The sequence below is a fragment of the Mobula hypostoma genome, chromosome 27 (assembly GCF_963921235.1).
Source record: "Mobula hypostoma chromosome 27, sMobHyp1.1, whole genome shotgun sequence".
Taxonomy (NCBI): Eukaryota; Metazoa; Chordata; class Chondrichthyes; order Myliobatiformes; family Myliobatidae; genus Mobula; species Mobula hypostoma.
In genome coordinates, this window is record NC_086123.1 from 28286325 (window position 1) to 28306713 (window position 20389).

Sequence of the window (20389 nt, forward strand, 5' to 3'; positions counted from 1 at the left end):
CACTGGGAGGTAAACGTCCGATTCCGCAGATGTTCAACGCATCTTTGGTGCCACCAGGTTGCACTGAATTTCTGGAAGGCAACGTCAGAATCTGCAGACTTTCAGGTACAGCCAGTACCAGTGTAAATATAACTTGGCACTGCCTGCTTGTACCAGGCTGACAACTGGACTGAGCTCAAACAAGCTACTTTATATTTCTACGCTAAAAATAGCAGAAATGAAATGCAGTCTCAATTAGCCAGTTTCAATGTGTTTATTTAGTAATAACTTTGTATCCCAAATTCTATTTCTGTAACATTTTAATTGCATATTATAATTTATACTGTATACTGTATTACAAGATTGGGCACTGTGTCAGCACTGTTAAGTCTGCTTTGCATAAAGTGTCATGATCACCTTTATTAGTTCTTCTGAATATTCATCCTCGGCAGTTTGTCAGTTGTGAAGCAAATCAAAAGGTACCTATTAAAGTGTGTTTGCTGTAAAAAAAAACTGAGATATGTACATATAAATAAACTATAAAAAGAAAGAGAATGGGTTTTCGACAGCCAGCTCATTCAAATAAAATCAGATATATACAAGTTTACAAGTTCTTTTTATTATCTACATTCCAGAACTCCAAGGTTAGCTCCGAAGTTTTACTCAGCTTTACTTAGTAGGAAACAGCCTGACTTTTCTACTTGTATGTGATAAAGAAAATCAAAAAAAAGATGCAAAAAAAAATCTTAACACCTTAGTGTTAACATGTAATTAAATGCACAAAGCATTTAATTCACTGTGATATTTCTTTTTCCGGTTTGTATAGGAAAAGAGCAAATCTTAAATTGGGGTGGTTTTGCACCCATGGAACTGTTGTGATTGCTTTAGAATTTGCAATGGTTGAACTGATGTGCAGCCATAGTTGTAGAAGCTATTAAGTCAAACATTATCCACTGACAACACCAGGTCAGGAACTTGAACCCTGAAATACAAACTGCAACCCTGGGCTCACTGACAAAATCCTTAAAACTGAAACATTATGTCGTGCTTTCTCTCTGAGATGCTGATCTATTTACAGTGCACCTCTTGCGTCTTTTATTACAGCTGCTAACATGTAAGGAACTTGCTCTTGACAAAATTTTCTATTTCAAATTTAACAATGGGAAATTATCATTAGTTTGGCATTGGAAATTAACTGTATTTACTACAAATTAAACATTTTCTTAATACTATTGCTGCAGAGGCTTGGATGGTTGGGGTCAATTGGCCACCAGTAGGCCTTGCGAAATAGTGAGCATGCATCTTCCAGCTGTGAATTCGGTTGATTTAAGCCAGAAGAGGTGTGGTTGGAGCTTGGATAGATTGTTTTCCAGAACACAGAAATTACTAAATGAATCCTTGCCTTTAATTAGGAAGGAAGGAATTGGGTTCTCCACCAAATCTAACCATTATTAATATTAAAAATAGAACCTCTGGAGGCACAAGCCCTCACAGGAGCTGGTTGATTTGTCTACTGACATTAATGTATCAAAGGTCTTCAAGGCTTCAAATGCCGGCTGCTGAATTACCGATCAGATAGGTTTCATTCCACAGAAGACTTCCAGAAAGAATATTAAGGATAATATTTCAAATCACTATTTAGCCCTAAAATGTACTTTTTTCTGACTTCAGTCATCACTTTTCCTGTTACTGCCCCACACTACAACCCAGTTCCCAAATATGCAAGATTGCCTGGATCCAGGAGAGCTCATCACACCATTGTCTGAATGGACTCTGAACAAGGCTGCAATCACATTGCTATCATTATTATTGAGGTACAGTGCAGAAGAGGTTTTTGTGGTCCTTCGAGCCGCACCACCCAGCAAACTCCTGATTTTAATCCTAGCCTAACCATAGGACAATTTACAATGACTAATTAACCTATCAACTGGTACATCTTTGGAACGTGGGAGAAAACAGGAGCACCCGGAGAGCACGTGGTCACGGGGAGAATGTATAAACTCCTTACAGGCAGCGGCGGGAATTGAATCTGGGTTGCCTGGACTGCAAAGCGTTGTGATAATCATTGCGCTACCGTGCTGCCCAATTTCTGATTTGAGATTGATCGATGGATTTATGCTGCAGTCTGACCGCTATGTGACTGCAACAAAGATATTTACAACCAGAAGGTTCCCAAACTTTTTAATGCCACAGACCTTAACAGAGAGGCCCGTGGGCCCCAGGTTAGGAACAGAGCTCTCTGTGAATGTGTCAAAGCACTGCACGTGCGCATTTAATTTTTTGAGCCCACCATGACTGGTGTGAGCACCTTTTAGTTCCAACACAAGAAGGTTTTGATACAGAATTTGTAGCCTCACATTGGATTAGACCAGCGGTTCCCAACCATTCTTTATGCCATGGACCCCTACCATCAACTGAGGGGTCTGTGGACCTCTGATTGGGAACCCCTGGGTTAGAGGTAGATTGAAGCTGGTGCAATCAGTTAGGAGAAGATGTCCAGCTTTGACTTGTTTGATAACAAATTTGAGCCTAGTTCCAGAACTACACTCAAAGCAAAACACTGCATTTGGTGCAAATCTGAAATTAGGGCATGAAATGTTTGAGATACTCAACCGGTCAAGTGGCATGTTTGGAAAGAGAAGCAGAGTTAACCTCTGGGAGAAGAAGGAAGCAATCTGCTGGAGGAACTCAGTGGGCAGAGCAGCACCTGAGGGAGAGAAGGGACTGTCGACAGTTCAGGCAGAAGCTTTCCCATAGATACAGCCTAACCCATTGAGTCCCTCCAGCCGATTGTTTGTTGCTCCACATCCTAGCAATCTGTTAACTTTTTGTGTTTACAACCTTCATGACTCCAACGCCAAAGTGTGACAAAAGATCACAAACCTAGGAAGTTAACCTTGTTTCTTTCTCTGCGGATGCTGCTAGAGTGGAACATCTCCAGTATTCCCAGTTTTCATTCTGAATGGTGGTTGAGTTATTGCCAAATGAGTATATTGCTTAATGCTAGAAAAAAAAACAAGTTTAAACACACACTGACATTCCTGGAATGTGCTTACAAAAGATTCTTGAGGAACTGAAATAATGCAAGCGTGACTAATTTTAGATGGGCTTACTCATATTCTAAAATAGCTCGAAGATGAGTTTGAGCTCACATTTCTGAAAGGATTGTTATTGTTATAGGTGAAAATCTGGGCTGAAATTTGAACAAGTCATGATGTGTCCTGGGCAATATGACTGCATATCTTGAGCGCTGGCATTTCATGAAGCTACAAATTCCAAAAGAAACCTTTACAGAAATACGCAAATTGATTGGCCAGTTGTAAAGAACCACAGGTTTGGACTAAGTATCAGGAAGTGTCTCATTCTATGCACATGAAGTCCTCTTATAATCTAAGTTTACAACACTCACAAAAAGACCAAAAACATATCTCACTGAAGAATGGCATCTTCAATCACCAACTCTACAAGAAATGAAAGGGTGGTACTGCTTTCAAAGTATGCTCAGGGCAGGAATCAGTTAGCAGGCTGGAATCATGTATCATCACCAATACATATTATTCACAAGACGTTTCAAAGCGTGTCCCCTGCTGTTCTGCAGCAGAACCAGAACCATGGATTGAAAGAGAACAATAATCAGTATGAGTCCAATTGTAACCTCCTCGGAATTAACTCAAGTTGTTACCAGAATAAGGTATAGGATCCATGAACTCTCTTTACTCTGTAATTTACATAAATGTATAATGCATTTTTCTTAGTTAAAAAGCTGTAGAAACTGTTGCTGGCTTAAGATCAGTTTTTTTCAGACTTTTGTTTGCCCACGTGGGAAAGATACACTCAGTGGCCACTTTATTAGGTACATCTGTACACCAGCTTGTTAACGAAAATATCTAATCAGCCAATCCTGTAGCAGCAACCCAATGCATAAAAGCATCCAGACATGGTCAAGAGGTTCAGTTGTTCAGACCATATATCAGAATGGCGAAGAAATTTGACGGTGATCATGGAATGATTGTTGGTGCCAGAAAGGGTGGTTTGAGTATCTCAGGCACTGATGAACTCCTAGGATTTTCACATACAATGGTCTCTAGAGGAGTTCTGAAGGTGAAAACACTTTGTCAATGAGAGAGGTCAGAGGAAAATAGCCAAAATGGCTCAAGCTGACAGGAAGACCACGTTACAAGAGTTGTGTGTAGAACAGCATCTCTGAATGCACAACACATTGAACCTCGAAATGGATGGACTACAGCAGCAGGTTCCATGTCTTCACCTAATAAAGTGGCCACTGACTGTGTATCCATTGTTCCGGCTAAATAAGAGATATTGATTTTAACACTTGTAATGCATCCAATAAGTTAACATCCCATAGAAAAAGTTTTCTTAGAGTTTGACTTTTAAGATATGGGACTCAACTCAACACTAATATGTAGAACTGGTTCATCCAGAAACTTACACAGATACAGAATGGAATGATTGCCTACTAGTTGGAGTACAAGTTCAGGAAACGTTGATATAGTGAGATTTTCAATACACCCGCACTAAAACTTTCTCTGGAGTGTCACATCAGAGCAAAGGAAACCTGGATTGAACTACCATATTTATTATATGATTCAGTACCTTACCTCATCAGTGTGATAAACAACCTGTACCTATGATTTGACAGCTATGCACGAACTCTAGTTCAACTGAGTGCCAGGGTTCCCAAGGAATGAAAGGGTTAACATATGAGGAGCGTTTGATGGCTCTGGGCCTGTACTTGCTGGAGTTTAGAAGAATTGGGGGGGGGGTGATCTCACTGAAACTGATTAAATATTGAAAGGCCTCGGGAGGGTGGATGTGGGGCGGGCATTTCCTATAGTGGGGCAGTCTAGGACCAGAGGGCACAGCCTCAGAATAGGACATCTCATTAGAATAAAGGTGAAGAGGAAGTTCTTTTGCCAAAGGATGATACGCATGTGGAATTCATTGCCACAGTTGACTGTGGAGGCCAAATAGAGGTTGATAGGTTCTTGAATAGTAAGGGTGTCAAAGGTTAGGGGGAGAAGGTAGAAGAACGGGGTTGAGAGGGAGAATTAATCAGCCATGATGGAACGATGGAGCCAGACTCGATAGGCAGAATGGCCTCTTATGCCTTACTGCCTAAGGACATGGTTTTCTGTGTGTATGGATAACACACATAGCCAAGTCCAGCATCCCGGGATCAGTATGCAGCCTCTGGTCACTGCGTTGGTTGAAACACAAACACATGGGACTCCACGTTCGCATATAGTGTTTGCACAGGCTCCAGCTCTCCCTGCTCGCGAAGTGGATGTGGAAGTGATACTAGAATTAGAGGTCATGGGTTAAGGGTGAAAGGTGAAATGTTTAAGGTGAACATGAGGGGAAATGCCTTCACTTGCAGAACGTGGAACGAGCGGAACGATCTGCCAGTGGAAGTGGCGGATGCCGTTTGATTTCAACATTGAAGGGGAGTTTGGATGGAAGGAATATGGAGGGCTATGGTCCAAATACAGGTCAATGGGAATAAGCAGAATTATAGCTCAGTACAGACTAGATGGGCTGAAGGACCAGCTGCTGTGCTGTAGTACTCTCTGACTCACACGTTCCAGTTCTCCCTGCACACCTAAGGACTCTGATTCTTGGCATGATTCCATCACTAGGCTCGGGAAATGCAATCGTTTCACACATCTTCCCGTAGTGCCTGAATGCATCTCTGGATTTGGCTTTCTATATTCTGAAAACAGGGACCCTGAATCTGGTTAATTCAAAGGCTATGAATCAACCAGATGTGGAGCCAGGCTCTGTAAGTATAACTGACTCCCGGCTTCAAGCCACAATTTGGAGAAACGGTTCTTTAAGCCAACACAAGAGTAAACTCCATTCAATACTCTGTGTAACACACACAAAATACTGGAGAAAGTCAGCAGGTCAGGTAGCATCTAAGACAGGGGTTCCCAATCTGGGGTAAATGGACCCTTGCTTAATGGGATTGGTCCTGGCATAAAAAGGTTGAGAACCCCTTATCTATAACAAAGAGAAAAGAGTCAACAGTCCCAGTGAAGGGTCTTGGCCCACAATGTCAGCTATTTATTCCTTTCCATAGATGTTGCCTGACCTGCTGAGTTTCTCTAGTACAGGGGTTCCCAATTGATTAGCGGCAGGGGTCCATGGCATAAAAATGTTTAGGAACCCCTGCTCTGGCATTTTGTGTGTGTTACACTGAATGTCCAGCATCTGCAGAATCGCTTGTGCCAATATTCTGTAAATTCACATAAGATGCTATTAGGAACAAACAAGAATATTCATCTCAGAAACAAAACTCAGAAAGAGTCCTGCACAAAACATGGGACCAGATGAGCAATACAGAAGAGCTAGCATATACAGTAAACATAAAGCAGTTCATGCCTCCACTACAACAACTTGTTATTCTACACTTTAAGTACAATCCTCCTATCTATTTAAATGCATGAAGGAATACGGTGGAGGAGGACTGAATCAAAGCAGCATCTTCCAAAATACTAATGGATTACCTCTTATGTGTTATTTTGTTAGGACATTATAGAAGGCGCCCAGTTTGTGCACAGCATGGTCTGTATGGGTTTGCTGGGACACCAGGAGGATGTTCCAAGGATCTTTTCCACCTATCTGAACAAAATGGTATTTAGAGTCATAGAGAAGTACAGCACAGAAAGTGGCCCTTCAGCCCATCTAGTCCATGCCAAGACATTTAAACTACCTATCCTATCGACTTGTACTGGGACCATAGCCCTCCATACCCCTCCCATCCATGTACCTATCCAAACTTCTCTTAAAATTTTGAAATTGAGCCTGCATGCACCATTTACACTGATGCTCGTTCCACATCCTCATGGCCCTCTGAGTGAAAAAGTTTCCCCTCATGTTCCCCTTAAATTTTTCCCCTTTCACACTTCACCCATGACCTCTAGTTGTAGTCCCACCCAACCTCAGTGGAAAAAGCCTGCTTGCATTTACCCTATCTATACCCTTCATAATTTTGTCTACCTTGGTCCTGCCTGGATGAAACCTCCAGCAACTCCTCAGAGCAAACACATGTGATTACGTTCTGTGGTCACCTTAAACACCTAACATTCTCACCCCAAGGAAAGAAATTGGCAGACCACGAGGGGACTGCTTTCAGGACAACTGATGGGGGCTGAACAAGATGCAACATCTCACCATTTTCCAGCATTCATGCTTCCAACTAAGTGAAAACTGGAATGGCGGCTGGTAAAATGAGTTGTTTTTCCTGTGTGTCCTGTCCTGAATTGTTAATATGGATGCTTATTAACATTTCAAGGTAAGTCACATTGGAGATAAACAAATTGTCCTTCCTACATTGAAAATGCAGTAACAGGCATCTTACAATTCTGACACTGAAAGCTGTTTTCCTGCCCACAGAAGGTCTTTTCTCCAAGTAATTAACCTTGGAAAAGCACACGGACACAGAGTAGCAGATTGAGACAGGTCTTATAATTGTGTCTACTGGTACAGGGAGAAAACAAGTAGCAGGTTGGCATGTAGAACTTTCTCACCATTCCTCATATTTGAACAGAAAAGAAGACGCATTTACAATCTGCTTCATTGCACAATCCTGTTAAGAGTAATGCCGAAAGGATATTCTAGGACCCACAGAAGTGTAAGTTTCAACAATAAGTCTGGAACCCCCATCTGCCTCTGGAAAACGGGAGTATGAATATTTTATACTGGGAACTGCTATCAGTGCAATACAACACAACAGTACAAACACACTTTGAATGGAATCTTGTCCATTAAGGATATTTCTCATTATTTAAAAATCCAGTAACAAAGGCAGTCAACAGATAGCACCGGTATTGTAACAAAATGTCCCAAGGCACTTCAGAAAAGGCAGGGTACTGAGTAGGGTGTTGGCAGCAAGAAGAGAAATAGTTAAGGAGGAGGTCCTGATGAAGGGTCTTGGCCCGAAATGTGAACTGTCTATTCCCCTCCATAGATGCTGCCTGACTTGCTAAGTTCCTCCAGCATTTTGTGTGTGTTTCTCAGAATCTCCTGTGCTTAGGGGAAGAGATGCAAGTTAGTTTTGGGAGATGAAAGAATGCGCGATTAAAGAGGTAGATTTTCAAGAGTCGTTGAACGATACAGGGAAGGAGATTTATTAAATGTGAACAATGGGCACGTAACTACAGGGCACTGCCACCAATGGTGAAGGAAATGGAGCCACACTGTCAGAAGAGCAGCGAGATACCTGAGGCCTAGAACTGCAGGAATGGGTAGGACTATCCTGGGAGTTTGAAATTGGGCACCGAGTGAGCAGTGGACTCCATAACAAAGTGGAGGTGGGGCCGGTGGTAATAGAGGCATCTGAGATTTTGTACCAAGCTAGAATCGGGTGCAAGAGGCCAATGAATAATCGGGGAAGATTTACTCTGGAGATATGCACGCCAGTTTCAGAGATGGGCGCGAGCTCTGGACAGAGCCAAACAATACCATAGAGATGTAACTTTGCAAGAAAAGTGAGCGAGACCAAGAAGCACAGCTCAGGGTCAGGAAGACACTGGCGATACTCAATGGGTTTGCATACATAGAGCTTCCACAGAACATAAATAACAAGTGCATCCAATAGAACTTTTTACAAAAGAAATTAAAAAAAAGAAGGGATCAAAGAAAATATCATCATTGCAAACTCACTGAAGAGGCATCAAGCGTAGTGGATTGTTGCTGGAATGATGAGACAAGCTGACAAAAATACTACATTGCCGCCCTCTGGTGTACAGTACATAAGATACAGCTGCATGGAAAGGCTCTGGTAATAACTACTGAACACACAATAAAACAGTAAACTTGCCACAACATGGAATAAACACAGCAGTAACTCTCTGGTTGCCACTCCCATCAGAATTTTTTTTTTTCATTACTTACTTCAGAATTCATATTATGACATTTTTGTTCCCTAGAATTCTATGCAACAACCATAAAGAGCTTCTTTTTAACAGACACACAAATATTTACAGGCTTGAAAGTTTTAGGTGATCTTATTCTTTTCTTCCCGCCTTGATTGGATTAAATGCAATTTCACACAAGTTCTCTAAAGCTTCTCTTCAATCTGATAGCACTTTCTCCAAATAGTAATCTGCTGAGGAAATCTGCAAAGCAGAGTGAAGTTTTAAATTGGCTAATTTGCAAATCCAATTCAGTGAAAAGACGTGGCTATGAAATGTACTGCAGCTCTGGGCAAGAGGGCCCGATCATCAGTGGGATTCTGAGGTTTGCTTGGCTATTAAAAATAATTCATGGAAATCATTCAACACTGCCATCATTTTGGATCGTATAAAATCTATTTATGATTATAAGTACAGACCATTTTGTTGGAAAACTGGATGGCTCTTCCACCATTTGCATTCCAACCCAGAATGGGCATCTGAAATGTTATGGTCATATGTAGGTAGTTCATGTTTCAATAGTTCACTGGGAACAAAACAATCTCAAGCAACCCTCTCCCAAGCCAAGAACTTGCAATAAGGAAGCTTTGTATAATGCATATTAGCACGGTGAGAAGTGCAGGAATGGATAAACTATCGAGGGCTGGTTAAGATAGATATGGGAGACTGACAGGAGGCTGTTATTACTAATACACGAAGAATCTTTTTGCAAGTAATCAAGTCCGGATGAGGCAGTCCAATTTGGGTTGATTCTTTTGCAGTGACTTAAAAGCTCGCCTCTGCCCCCTGCTGGCCCAGCCATAAAGTAGTCAAGCAATTCTGTTTTGCAGTCTTCAGGGGACATTCTGTGATATGGCTGGGATTTATAATTGTTCAGCCATTCTGGTGTAAGAATGGCTAAAGACACGTCTGAAATGCACAGAAATAGTACATAACATGCACTAATTTAAAAAGAGATCACTATTAATAAAAAAATGGGTGCAACCTAAAACTGCCAAGCCTAGTTTATTTTGTATTTCCAACAAATACTATGACTGTGGATGACATTCCAATGTGATTTTTGACATTTATAAACCAATATCAACCATTAAGTGACTAAGAAACAAGGCAAAATGCCATTCTGGATTCAATAAAAATATGACATTTGTACACAGTAGTTTTTTTTTGCTTTTTCTTTCTTTAACAGTATAAAATATTTAGTACTGTTCACGCAACACAAAAGTTCAGTTTACAAACAGCGCCTGTGCGACACAATTGGCTTGTACATGCTAGTCCCACGAGGTCACATGGCAATGGAAAAAAATCAGATGGCTGGTTCAAGTTGTTTCAGCACTTTGAGGATGGAAGAAACTTCCGAGGAGACAAGAATTTATAACCATTCCCAGATGGAAGCCTCAACGGGCGCACTTCCCTCTGAATGTTGTTGGCTGGCTGTATTGATTCTGCAGGTTTACTGGTCTCTTGGCAACCACCACTTCCATTCTGGGTTTTCTTGTCTGCGTAGGGAATCTTGGAAAATTCCTTCAGTTCAAACTTATCCTCCTTCTCCTCCTTCTTGGCGCGCCTGGCTGGTGAGAGATTCAAATAACTTAAAGCATCAGCTTTGGAACCCGCGAGAGCAGGATTGGAACGCAGAGCTCGCACGGGCCTGGACGGAGACTGCGTCGCACTAGTCCAAAAGGTTTTGAGGTTATGGACGGCCTTCACCTTTTCGTCGATGGCAGTCATTTTCAATTTACTCAGGTCTGGAATGTCAGCTGGGCTCGAGCGGGCCGAGCCTGCTGATGAGTACGAGAGGGCAGGAGAAGGGTTACTCCCAGCTGGAGACTGCTGGCCTGAACCCGGAGATCTGGAAATGTGGGCACTGTACGGGGAGCTGGGGTATTTGATCTTGATCGGAGACTGATCGGTTGAGGAACCAGGTGACTGACGTAAATCCACAACAGGTGAAGATGGCGCAGTGGTTTGTCTACTGTTGCTCCCTTTGGAGTAGGAATCTCCAGCTGACAGCCCTGCCTCGGAGATATCACTGGTAGGCGTGTTGTTTTCCGAGTTCACTTTCTGCAGCGACGAACTCCTTGTTGGAGGCTTTGGTCTTGCGGTAATTGGAGAAGACTGCTTTTTCTGCCCAGCACTGTTCAGTGGCTTGCTGAATGCGCTCGTATCTGAAGATTTAAAAACTGAAGTGCCATGATGGCTGGCTACACCACTGTCAACGTCAGCAGGACCCAGCTGGTTAACAGGCCCACTACTCTGATAAAGTCGCTCGACAGCAAGCAAGTGGCTTTGCGTCTCCTCCAAGATTTTCTGCGCCAGCTCCTGAGGATTAAGTTTGGTCACTTTCTCCTCTTGGGATTTCACCGTGCTGTCTGTCTCTGTGCTGGACTGATCGGATTCTCCAGTATCTGAATTTGGAAGTTTATTTCTGGATTCTACTTTCTGAAATGGTGAGTTGGGACTTGGGATGAGCGTCATTTTAGCTGGAGAGCTAGAAGCACTTGTATTACCTTTGAGTGTGTGCCTATCTCCAAGGTTATGGCTGTGTTCTGTAGTCCTCTCTTTGTCTGGTGAGGCTGACACCTTGACAGTATCAGTATAAACACTCAAAGGCTCGCTGCTAATAATGGAAAATCCATCGTACTCTTCCTCATCTCTACTGGTGTTGCTCGTCTGTGGGGAAGACCGACTTGCTAACATTGTCGCCTTGTGTGGGTAAATGTTCTTGGGCCTCTCGTAGTCCTGCCGAGCTCTCTGAAGCATTCCTTCGCCTGTGATGTCTGTTTTGGAAGCAAAGCTCATGGAGGAGGCAATAGAACTGAGGCTGTACACAGAGATGGCATCTGAAGCCATGGAATCCCCGTATGTGGGAGAAAATGGTGGGTTCATCTGTCCTGTTGGATTGGAAACCGACTGAGAAGAGGAGAGAGATTCCAGCGATGAAGAGCTGTCAAGGCTGAGTCTCTTAGGCAGTTCTGTGGAATCTAGAATAGATTAAAACATTTTTGGTTATTCATAATTTCATCAAAAAATGCATTTGCAAGTATCAATGTTACTTCAACACTATCATCTTATGCAAGCGTCCACTCACCCCTTTGGCAGCACATCACCAGCCATATAGAAACCACTTTTCCTTATTAATGTATAATTATATATATATAAATGGACGAGACTGGACACGCACACACACACACACATAATTATATATATGTAGCAATGAATATGCATTAAAGATTAAATTTAAAACGTAGTTGAGAACAGTAAAATGCAGACCAGGAAATAGGCAATTAACTAATTGTCTACATAAGCATGAACCCAATCAACATCTCATTTGCATGAATATGGCAGTAATTAACACTTGTTTTGGGTGTGATGGTGGGAAGATCCAGGTATTTGAAACTGTTACAAGTAGTTCAAAAGGAAACAATGTAAATATGGATATTTTTGAATCGAAATTATTTTTTTCTTTGATCTTTAGCTCATAAAATAACTGTGTAGTGCTGGTAGACCTTTTTCCTGCAAAAGGGTCTCCATCTCATGCCTGTTGTATCCCACTTTGTCAAATAAAAAGGCTGCTTCATATCTACCAGTAATTCTCTCCGATGCCTTTATTCACGCAAACACACACACACACACATATATATGTCTCTGTCTTTCTGCCATTGAACACGTCTACATGGAATGTTGCAATAGGAAAGCAGCATCCATCATCAAAGATCCTCACCACCGAGGCCATGCTCTTTTCTCGCTGCTGCCATCAGGTAGAAGGTACAGGTGCCTCAGGACTCACACCAGCAGGTTCAAAAACAGTTACTACCCCTCAGCCATCAGGTTCTTGAATGAAAGGGGATAACTACACCCACTTAAGGGCTCTGTTATATAGTTATTTCATGCTCATTATTTATTGCTATTTGTTTATATTTGTATTTGCACAGTTTGTTTACAGTTAACAGTTCCTGATATTTACAGTTTACAGTTATTGTTCCACAGATTTGCTAAGTACGCCCGCAAAAAAAGAATCTCAGGGTTGTATGTGGTGACATGTATGTACTGTGATAATATGTTTTACTTTGCACTTTTAACTTTTGAATTTTGATTCCTTAAAATTTAGACCATTGAAAAAGTCCTTTGATATGGGCTCAGAATCCATAGTTTTCACTGATGAACTTTGGATATTTCTCTCCTTTAAAGATGGTACTGTACTGCCTATTAACAGAATGCTGTTGAGTCAGAGTGAGCAGCTTTATCATGTGACACTGACCAGTGGCAACAACTTTCAAGGACAAAGCAGTTGTACAAAGTTACTGCCAGAAGTGATTCTAGGAACAAATGCTAATTATTCAAATGCTCTGACATGGCAAACTGTGATCTACACTTTCATCTAGAAACCAGCCACCTCCAGAACTGATTTTATTGGAAGCATAAAATTTGGAACCAAAATGTAATCTGATGGCACATTGTAAATCCTTTGCTTAGTTCAGAGGGAGCAGTGTTTTACAATTCACACAGAAAATCATACAGGAAAAGAGGAAGTTCCTCAGAAAGGATTTTTTACTTGGCTCCACAGAAAGACCTGGTTAAACTTTGTCCTATAGTGAATACTCAGTCTCAATAGGACCAGCAGGTCTCAGAAGATGATAGATAGGAAGAGCGCATTGAAAAAGTTTTCGGCCTCCATATTTATACTGTCTCATTTTCTAAATTTAAAATATAAAGTAAACTTTTTTGAGCTAATCTACAAAACATTGTGCCTCGTGTCAAATCAAAAGAAAAAATCCAAAACAATTTACTAAAAATTACAAACCAAAATTATGAGGCTGAAAGTTATTCATTCCCTTTGTAATTACGACAGTAACTTTCACCAGGAACAATACTCTGTATTACCTTACCCACTCGCCCAATTTATTGATGGAGAAAATTGGAGAATCACCTGTTTTCAATGAACTCATAAGAATAAATGCCCCCTCTCTCTGTAAGGTCCAAAAGTATGGTAGATTTTCAACTGACCAAACCAAAATGAAGACAAAAGGGCATTCAAGGCAAGTCAGGGAAATTGTAGTCGCGAAGCCCAGATTTGGGGAAGAGTGCAAGACCACCTCAAAGGCACTGAACTGAGCTCGCAGCTCAGTGCAGTCCAACGTGAAAAAGTGGGAAAAAATATGAAAGCACAGCCACGCCGCATATGTCAATCCACCCCTCTCTGCGAAGTCCTGAGAATGTTGTGCATGAAAATCCCAGGGGATCGCCAGTTTCTCTAGATACTCAAACCACCCTGCCTGGGACCAACAATCATTCCATGGTCAAAGACATTTAGATCACATTTCTTTCCCATTCTGATGTTTGGTCTGAGCAATAACTGAACCCCTTGAGGACGTGTACATGCTCTTATGCTTTGAGTTGCTGCCACATGATTAGCTGATTAGGTATTTGCATTCATGAGCAAGTGGACAGGTGGACCTAAGAAAGTGGCCACTGAGCGTATTTTGAGCACCCTGCGCCACAAGGCAAAGGACCAAGAACTAGAAAACTGAACTCAGCTGGAGACTCTTGTCTTGCCTAGCGTCGATATGACAGGCTGAATGGCTTCCTTCACTTTATAGGTTTCCATGATTCTATATTACAGGCTGAAAGTGGCAGAGCACTTTCAAAAAGAAAAGGTGAGGGGCGGGGGAATACTCTTCTCGGTGCCTTTGGCATGCACACTATAGCTGCAGATTTGCATCTATACCCAGATACTTTGCCGTGCCTCCGGCAGAGGACACTCAACCTCTCCGTGCTCTGGGCAAGGGGGAAAGAATGCCAAAAATTCTGATAAGATAATAACTGGAAAACAGAACAACAATAAATAAATTCATGTCCAACTAAAGCAGGACAATATATTAACAGCATCAGGAGCAGCCACACACATTAATAAACAAAATGACAAAATAAATTATAATTTTTCTGGTGGATACCCAAGAAGACACTTCAAATATAAAATTGGAATATGCAATGTCGCCCTTATCTAATTATGCAGACACCTTCTTATTCATCTGGGGGCTGGATACTCATCTGTTACACCAGTGAATGAACTGTGCACTACAAATCTGTAGTTGATAATGTACTTTGTATCCCACTCCTCATGCTATTCCATTGCTTAGAGAAATCAGATTGTAAATAAAACAGGTTAAATAAATAAGATCCCTCCATGCATGCATACTTTTCCGATTAGTATTATGAATCATTTTTGTTGAGTGTAATTGCATTAAAACGAAGGCAGTTTCTGCCTGACAACCTCTGTTGAAAGGTCAAGTGATCCTTAGACAAAAATAACTAAATTATTAATTGAATTTTTTTTTCACAAAATCCTTTTGACGTCTTTAGGTCAAACTTGTTTTGCATACCAAGTAGGTAATCTTGCTAAATTCCAATCAATAAATCTTGTTAACACAGTCCGGGGAGGCAGCATATCGGGGCTAAGTGGAGAGGATAAAATTGAATAGGGGGTCTGTATGAGATTGGTCCATGAGCAGACCGGGCCAGGAACCAAGCAGAGTGGCTTTCGGGTTGGATAGAGAGCCAATCAGGTGACCTACGAACATCAGCAGACAGGGTCTCAGATGGATGCTTGGCGCAAGGGAAAGAGATGAGAACAAACCTTAAGATAAAAGGATTCAAAGCAGGGGTCCACACACCCCTTGCTTAATGGTATTGGTCCATGGCATAAAAAAGGCTGGGAACCCCTGGTGGAGGAAGTGTTTCATGAAGGGTGATATATGAAAAACTGCGTATTTCATATATTAAAAAAAACAGCAAATCTGCTTTGAAAGATTTTCATGTTCATTTAATTACTGGAACAAGTAGTGAGTGCCTCCTTTAAATTTCGTTCAATAGTCAGCGCCTGAAACAATGCAGAGCCCCGTCAGCAATGCACTTGACGGACAGCCTGGATTACATGCTCGAACATTCTTACACAGAGTGAAGAATGTCGCAACTGAGCTGAGCCGAAACTTTTAAAACAGTCATTTTCAATACTGAACACATGGGAGAGCTTATGCCTTTTGTACAGGAGCCAAAATCTGTCAGTATCTTTTTTACGGTGCTGTTCAGGAACATCAGAGAAGGAATACAGATCGTTGGGCCTAATCTTTCATGTCATTGGTCATGCCAGCTTATTTTTTTGTGAATCGAATTGCTTGCATGTCCTCCACATATGTTTTAACATACCATTCTTTCTGGAGACCATGTTAATCCACATTTAAACAGGATGAAATTCCTTCAAGCTTGCTTTGCGGCTGAAATGGGATACGCACAAAAGGTTTTGATTTTACTTGGGAGGGTCTTGTGCCCCGCATTAGGCAGCTCAGTGCCCAGTGCACCCAGTGGAAGATGGAGCACCAGTGGGGGAAGGAGATAACTTGGATACCTTGGAGCTGGGGGGAACCTCCTGGCTGCACTGAAGTAGATATTGTGCTGTTCTTTAACTGTGTAAATAGCAAATACTCTTTATAACCTTCTCCGAGGACAACCACCATATTGTGGTGGAGAGGCCTGCGAGTTCCTGAGATCCGAGAGAATGCTATCTGGAGCTCAGCTCCTGGTCGGGTCACCCATCATGGTAAGGTCAAGGGGGAAGTTCCAGAGAAAGAACAATCCAGCTAAGATCTGTGGAGCATGATGACCCATGTCAACAGCAGTGAAGGTGGAGGAAGGCTGCAACAGTGAAGGATCCCCAGTCATCTTGCATTCCATGCCATTGGAACCTGACCTTGATTTGTCAAGGACTGTATGAAGTCCGCCTGTGCATCAGCCTCTTTACATTAAACAAAGCCATGCACAGGCAATTCCCATTAAGAGAATAACCCCCAAGGACAAGGGTGCCCAACCTTTTTTATGCCATGGACCAATGCCATGAAGCAAGAGGACCGTGGACCCCAGGGTTGGGAAAACCTACCTTAGGAGAACATCATACTCAACTCGAGTGATCGCACTGTGACTTCTCTTTGTCACAACTGCCGCTTCAAAAGCAATGATGCTGAAGGCTCCATTCATTACAATGGATTGGACTCTATTGATCTCAATCAATCCAACATCTGCTTTCCCATGCAACATGCTCCAGTTGTACTAGTGTAATTCAAAACTTACCGAACAGAGCAAGAAGAGACTGGAGAGCAAAGTGCATGGTCTTTCTGTTCGCCTGCTTCCCGGTTTTCAGCACCACTTCCTCTTGGCCCACCTCACACAGATCAAACCCTGGACAAGGGGTTACATGAAGAAACATTAGCCTGTGTCCAAGTACCTACATGCCTTTGTTTTTGATTTCCCCCTTATTCCACGTCATAATTTATCCAACAATGCACATGATTATCCTGCCAATGACATTATTTGATCATGTTACAACAAACTGCAATTTCTAAGAATGATTCCACTTTGCACCTCATCACGTGGCGCAGTATGGGTGTCCACTGACCCCAAAGAATGCTTTAACTAGAATGAATTGGTTCCTCGAAACAAAGTCCCCAAAATCTCGGAATTTCCTCTCAACAGACTCAGACCTATCCTCAACGAGAAAGGGGAAGACAAATACAAACCAGTGTAGTTTTATTCTTAAGCATGAGAAAATCTGGAGAAGCCAGAAATCCAAACCAACACACACAAAATGCTGCAGGAACTCAGCAGATCAGGCAGCATCTATGCAAAAGAGTAAATAGTCAACGTTTCAGGCGGAGACCCTTCATTAGGACTGGGTGAAGGGTCTCGGCCAGAAATGTCGCCTTCACACTTTTTCATAGTTTTGCTCTTGGTTCTCTTTTTTTCATTCCTGTGAAAGGTACTTTCCCACAGGACTGTTGCAGATCAATCGATTCAAAGGAGATAATTCACACTTCTCCTTTATCAACAGATATCTTGTTGAAATATAAATCAATTCTGTATGAAACAGAAATAAGCATTCACTTAAGCTGCAACTTCAGTGTGGTATTCTTGCAAAGATCCCTGTGATGTCAATCATCTTTGAAACAGTACTTCTTTTGTAAAAAGTTACAGTTGCGGAATACTTGAGTAATATGGAACATGTGCATGGCAAATGGGGGTGAGGAAAGAGAACACAAGACGTTGTTCAGCTTCAGGACTCCTTTAGGTTGAAATTTGCCTGCTATATTTGCATTGCACTGGTTAATAGTCTCATGTGAAATTTAAATGCTTGGTACTTGTGCCAATAGCCATTAAAAAAGCATTTTATGAAATACATTAATCAATGCTTGCCAAGGATCGCTGCTGATTTTCAAAACATCATCAAAATTGCTGTCTTGGTGGGGCAGAAAGACATCGCTACCAAAGGAGGTGTAACACAGGTCACCCTTGGGCAAGATGTAGCACCTGTTTAGCCCCCCAATCGTGGTCATGTGAAGCCATTGGAGCAGGTGGTGGATGGTCGTATGGGCTGCTGGTGCATATCACGAGTCCTGGTTATGCGATCACTGACGCCAGGCAGATAATCTCTGAACAGTATTGATAATGGCTGAGGTCACCCGTCTTGTAAAGACACTGCCCAGAAGAAGGCAATGGCAAACCATTTCTGTAGAAAAATTTGCCAAGACAATCGTCGTCATGGAAAGACTATGATTGCCCACGTCACACAACACGGCACATAACAAACGAACATCAAAGTTCAAGGTAAATTTATTATCAAAATACATATATGTCACCATATACAACTCTGAGATTCATTTTCTTGTTTGCATACTTAATATGTCCATAATAGAATAATAACCAGAGAATAATCAATGATAAATTGCACCAACTACGGTTCTTTGTGGGAATGGGACCTGCTCTCGAGGTTCCACAATCAGCCGCTATTCGGCATGCCAAAGTCTCGGCCTAACATTTCGGCACAGTTTCAGAAGCCTAGGATCTCGAGTAACTAGAGACGGGTGAATCAAGGGTCGGTGTCGCCACAGGAGACCCGTGTGTCGTTGGGGGAGTCAGAACATCTGCTGTGTGCCTGGGGACCCGGGATCCTTGTGATCTCCAGGCACAGAGCTCAAAAAAAGTGACGTAACAGACTTTTAACATCGTAAACCAGCGAGTTGTTTGTTATGTCTCCCCGCTCGCTGGAAAATGGAATGGAGTCACCTCTTTCTCCCTTATTAGGAGAAAGAAAGCCTGCAGCATGTCGAATTATCAGGTGAACAATGTAGTCTTTGGGGTAACTGCAAGTCTGTGTCTTTGCTATTGCTTTGCTCATGCTAGAGTGCTGGTAATGGGTGTGCTTTATTTTTGCCAGTGTGGGGAGGGGGATTGCTGCTTTGCTGCTGCTTACGCATGGGATGGTGGGGAGCTGGGGGGGACTTCGGGAGTTCTAACATTTAACTGCCGTTCATTCTTGGGGGCACTCCTCTGTTTTCATAGATGGTCGTGAAGAAAAAGCATTTCAGGATGTATATTGTATACATTTCTCTGACATTAAATGTACCTTTGAACCTTTGAACTTGAACATTCAACCAGTGTGCAAAGAACTACAAACTGTGCAAATACAAAAAGAAAGAAATAATAATAAATATCAAGAACATGAGATGAAGAATCCTTGAAAATGAGTCCATTGGTCGTGGGAACATTTCAATGATGGGTTGAGTGAAATTGGGTGAAGTTATCCCCTTCGATTCAAGAGCCTGATGGTCGAGGGGTAATAACTGCTCCTGAACCTAGTGTTGTGAGTTCTGAGGTTCCTGTACCTCCTTCCTGATAGTAGCAGTGAGAAGAAAGCATACCCCAGGCAGTGGTGGGGGGGTCTCTGCTGGTGGATGCTGCTTTCCTGTTGCGTTAGATCACGATCATCATCATGAAGTAATAGGCCACCACAGCACCGTAGCAGTTCGTGTGGCACTATTACCTCTCGGGGCTTTGGAGTTCAGAGTTGAATTCTGGCACCGTCAGTAAGGAGCGTGTACGTTCTCCCCATGACCACATGAGTTTCCTGCGGGTGATCCGTTTCCTCCCACGGTCCAAAGACATACTGGTGACTAGGTTAATCAGTCGTTGTAAATTGTCCTGTGTTTAGGCTAGGGTTAAATAGATGGGCTGCTCGGACCGGAAGAGCCTGCTCTGCTCTGTTTCTCCAAATGCATAAAATAAATTGAACCGCAATGTGCTGGCCAAGATGGCGAGGAAATTGGAAGCTGTGTGCACATGCTGACTAAAATACAACGGATTAAGGGGTAATTCAGGGTTTAAATGGACTAGACAGGCAAGGCTAATTGGACGGGGTATCTGATACAGGCATGAAATTAATTCATAAAAAACGCACCAGATATGTTGAAAGATGAACAATCACTGCTGGTGGGGATTAGACTGCAATTGAGCATGGAAGCAGTTCATTGGAAAATCACACAGAATAAAACCATGTTATGTTGTTAAGGTCTGGTTCCCAAGCAGAAAGTTCCAGTTCAATTTAGCTACTAATGCCACCAGAACAATCACGTTATAATACTGTCAGCACA

The 20389-nt window shown here is 42.2% G+C and overlaps 1 protein-coding gene across 3 annotated transcripts in view; it reads right to left on the reverse strand.

The window, feature by feature from the left end:
• Window positions 1–231: 231 nt before the first annotated feature.
• ttc28 (tetratricopeptide repeat domain 28) overlaps window positions 232–20389 on the reverse strand; it is a 960596-nt gene continuing 940438 nt past the window's right edge. For all 3 annotated transcript variants that reach the window (XM_063034167.1, XM_063034166.1, XM_063034165.1), the window contains 2 exons: window positions 17037–17144; window positions 232–11896 (listed from right to left, as the gene is read on the reverse strand). In XM_063034167.1, coding sequence (XP_062890237.1) covers window positions 10242–11896; window positions 17037–17144 — 1763 coding nt within the window. In that variant the 3' untranslated portion in view covers window positions 232–10241. The remainder of the gene's footprint in view (window positions 11897–17036; window positions 17145–20389) is intronic.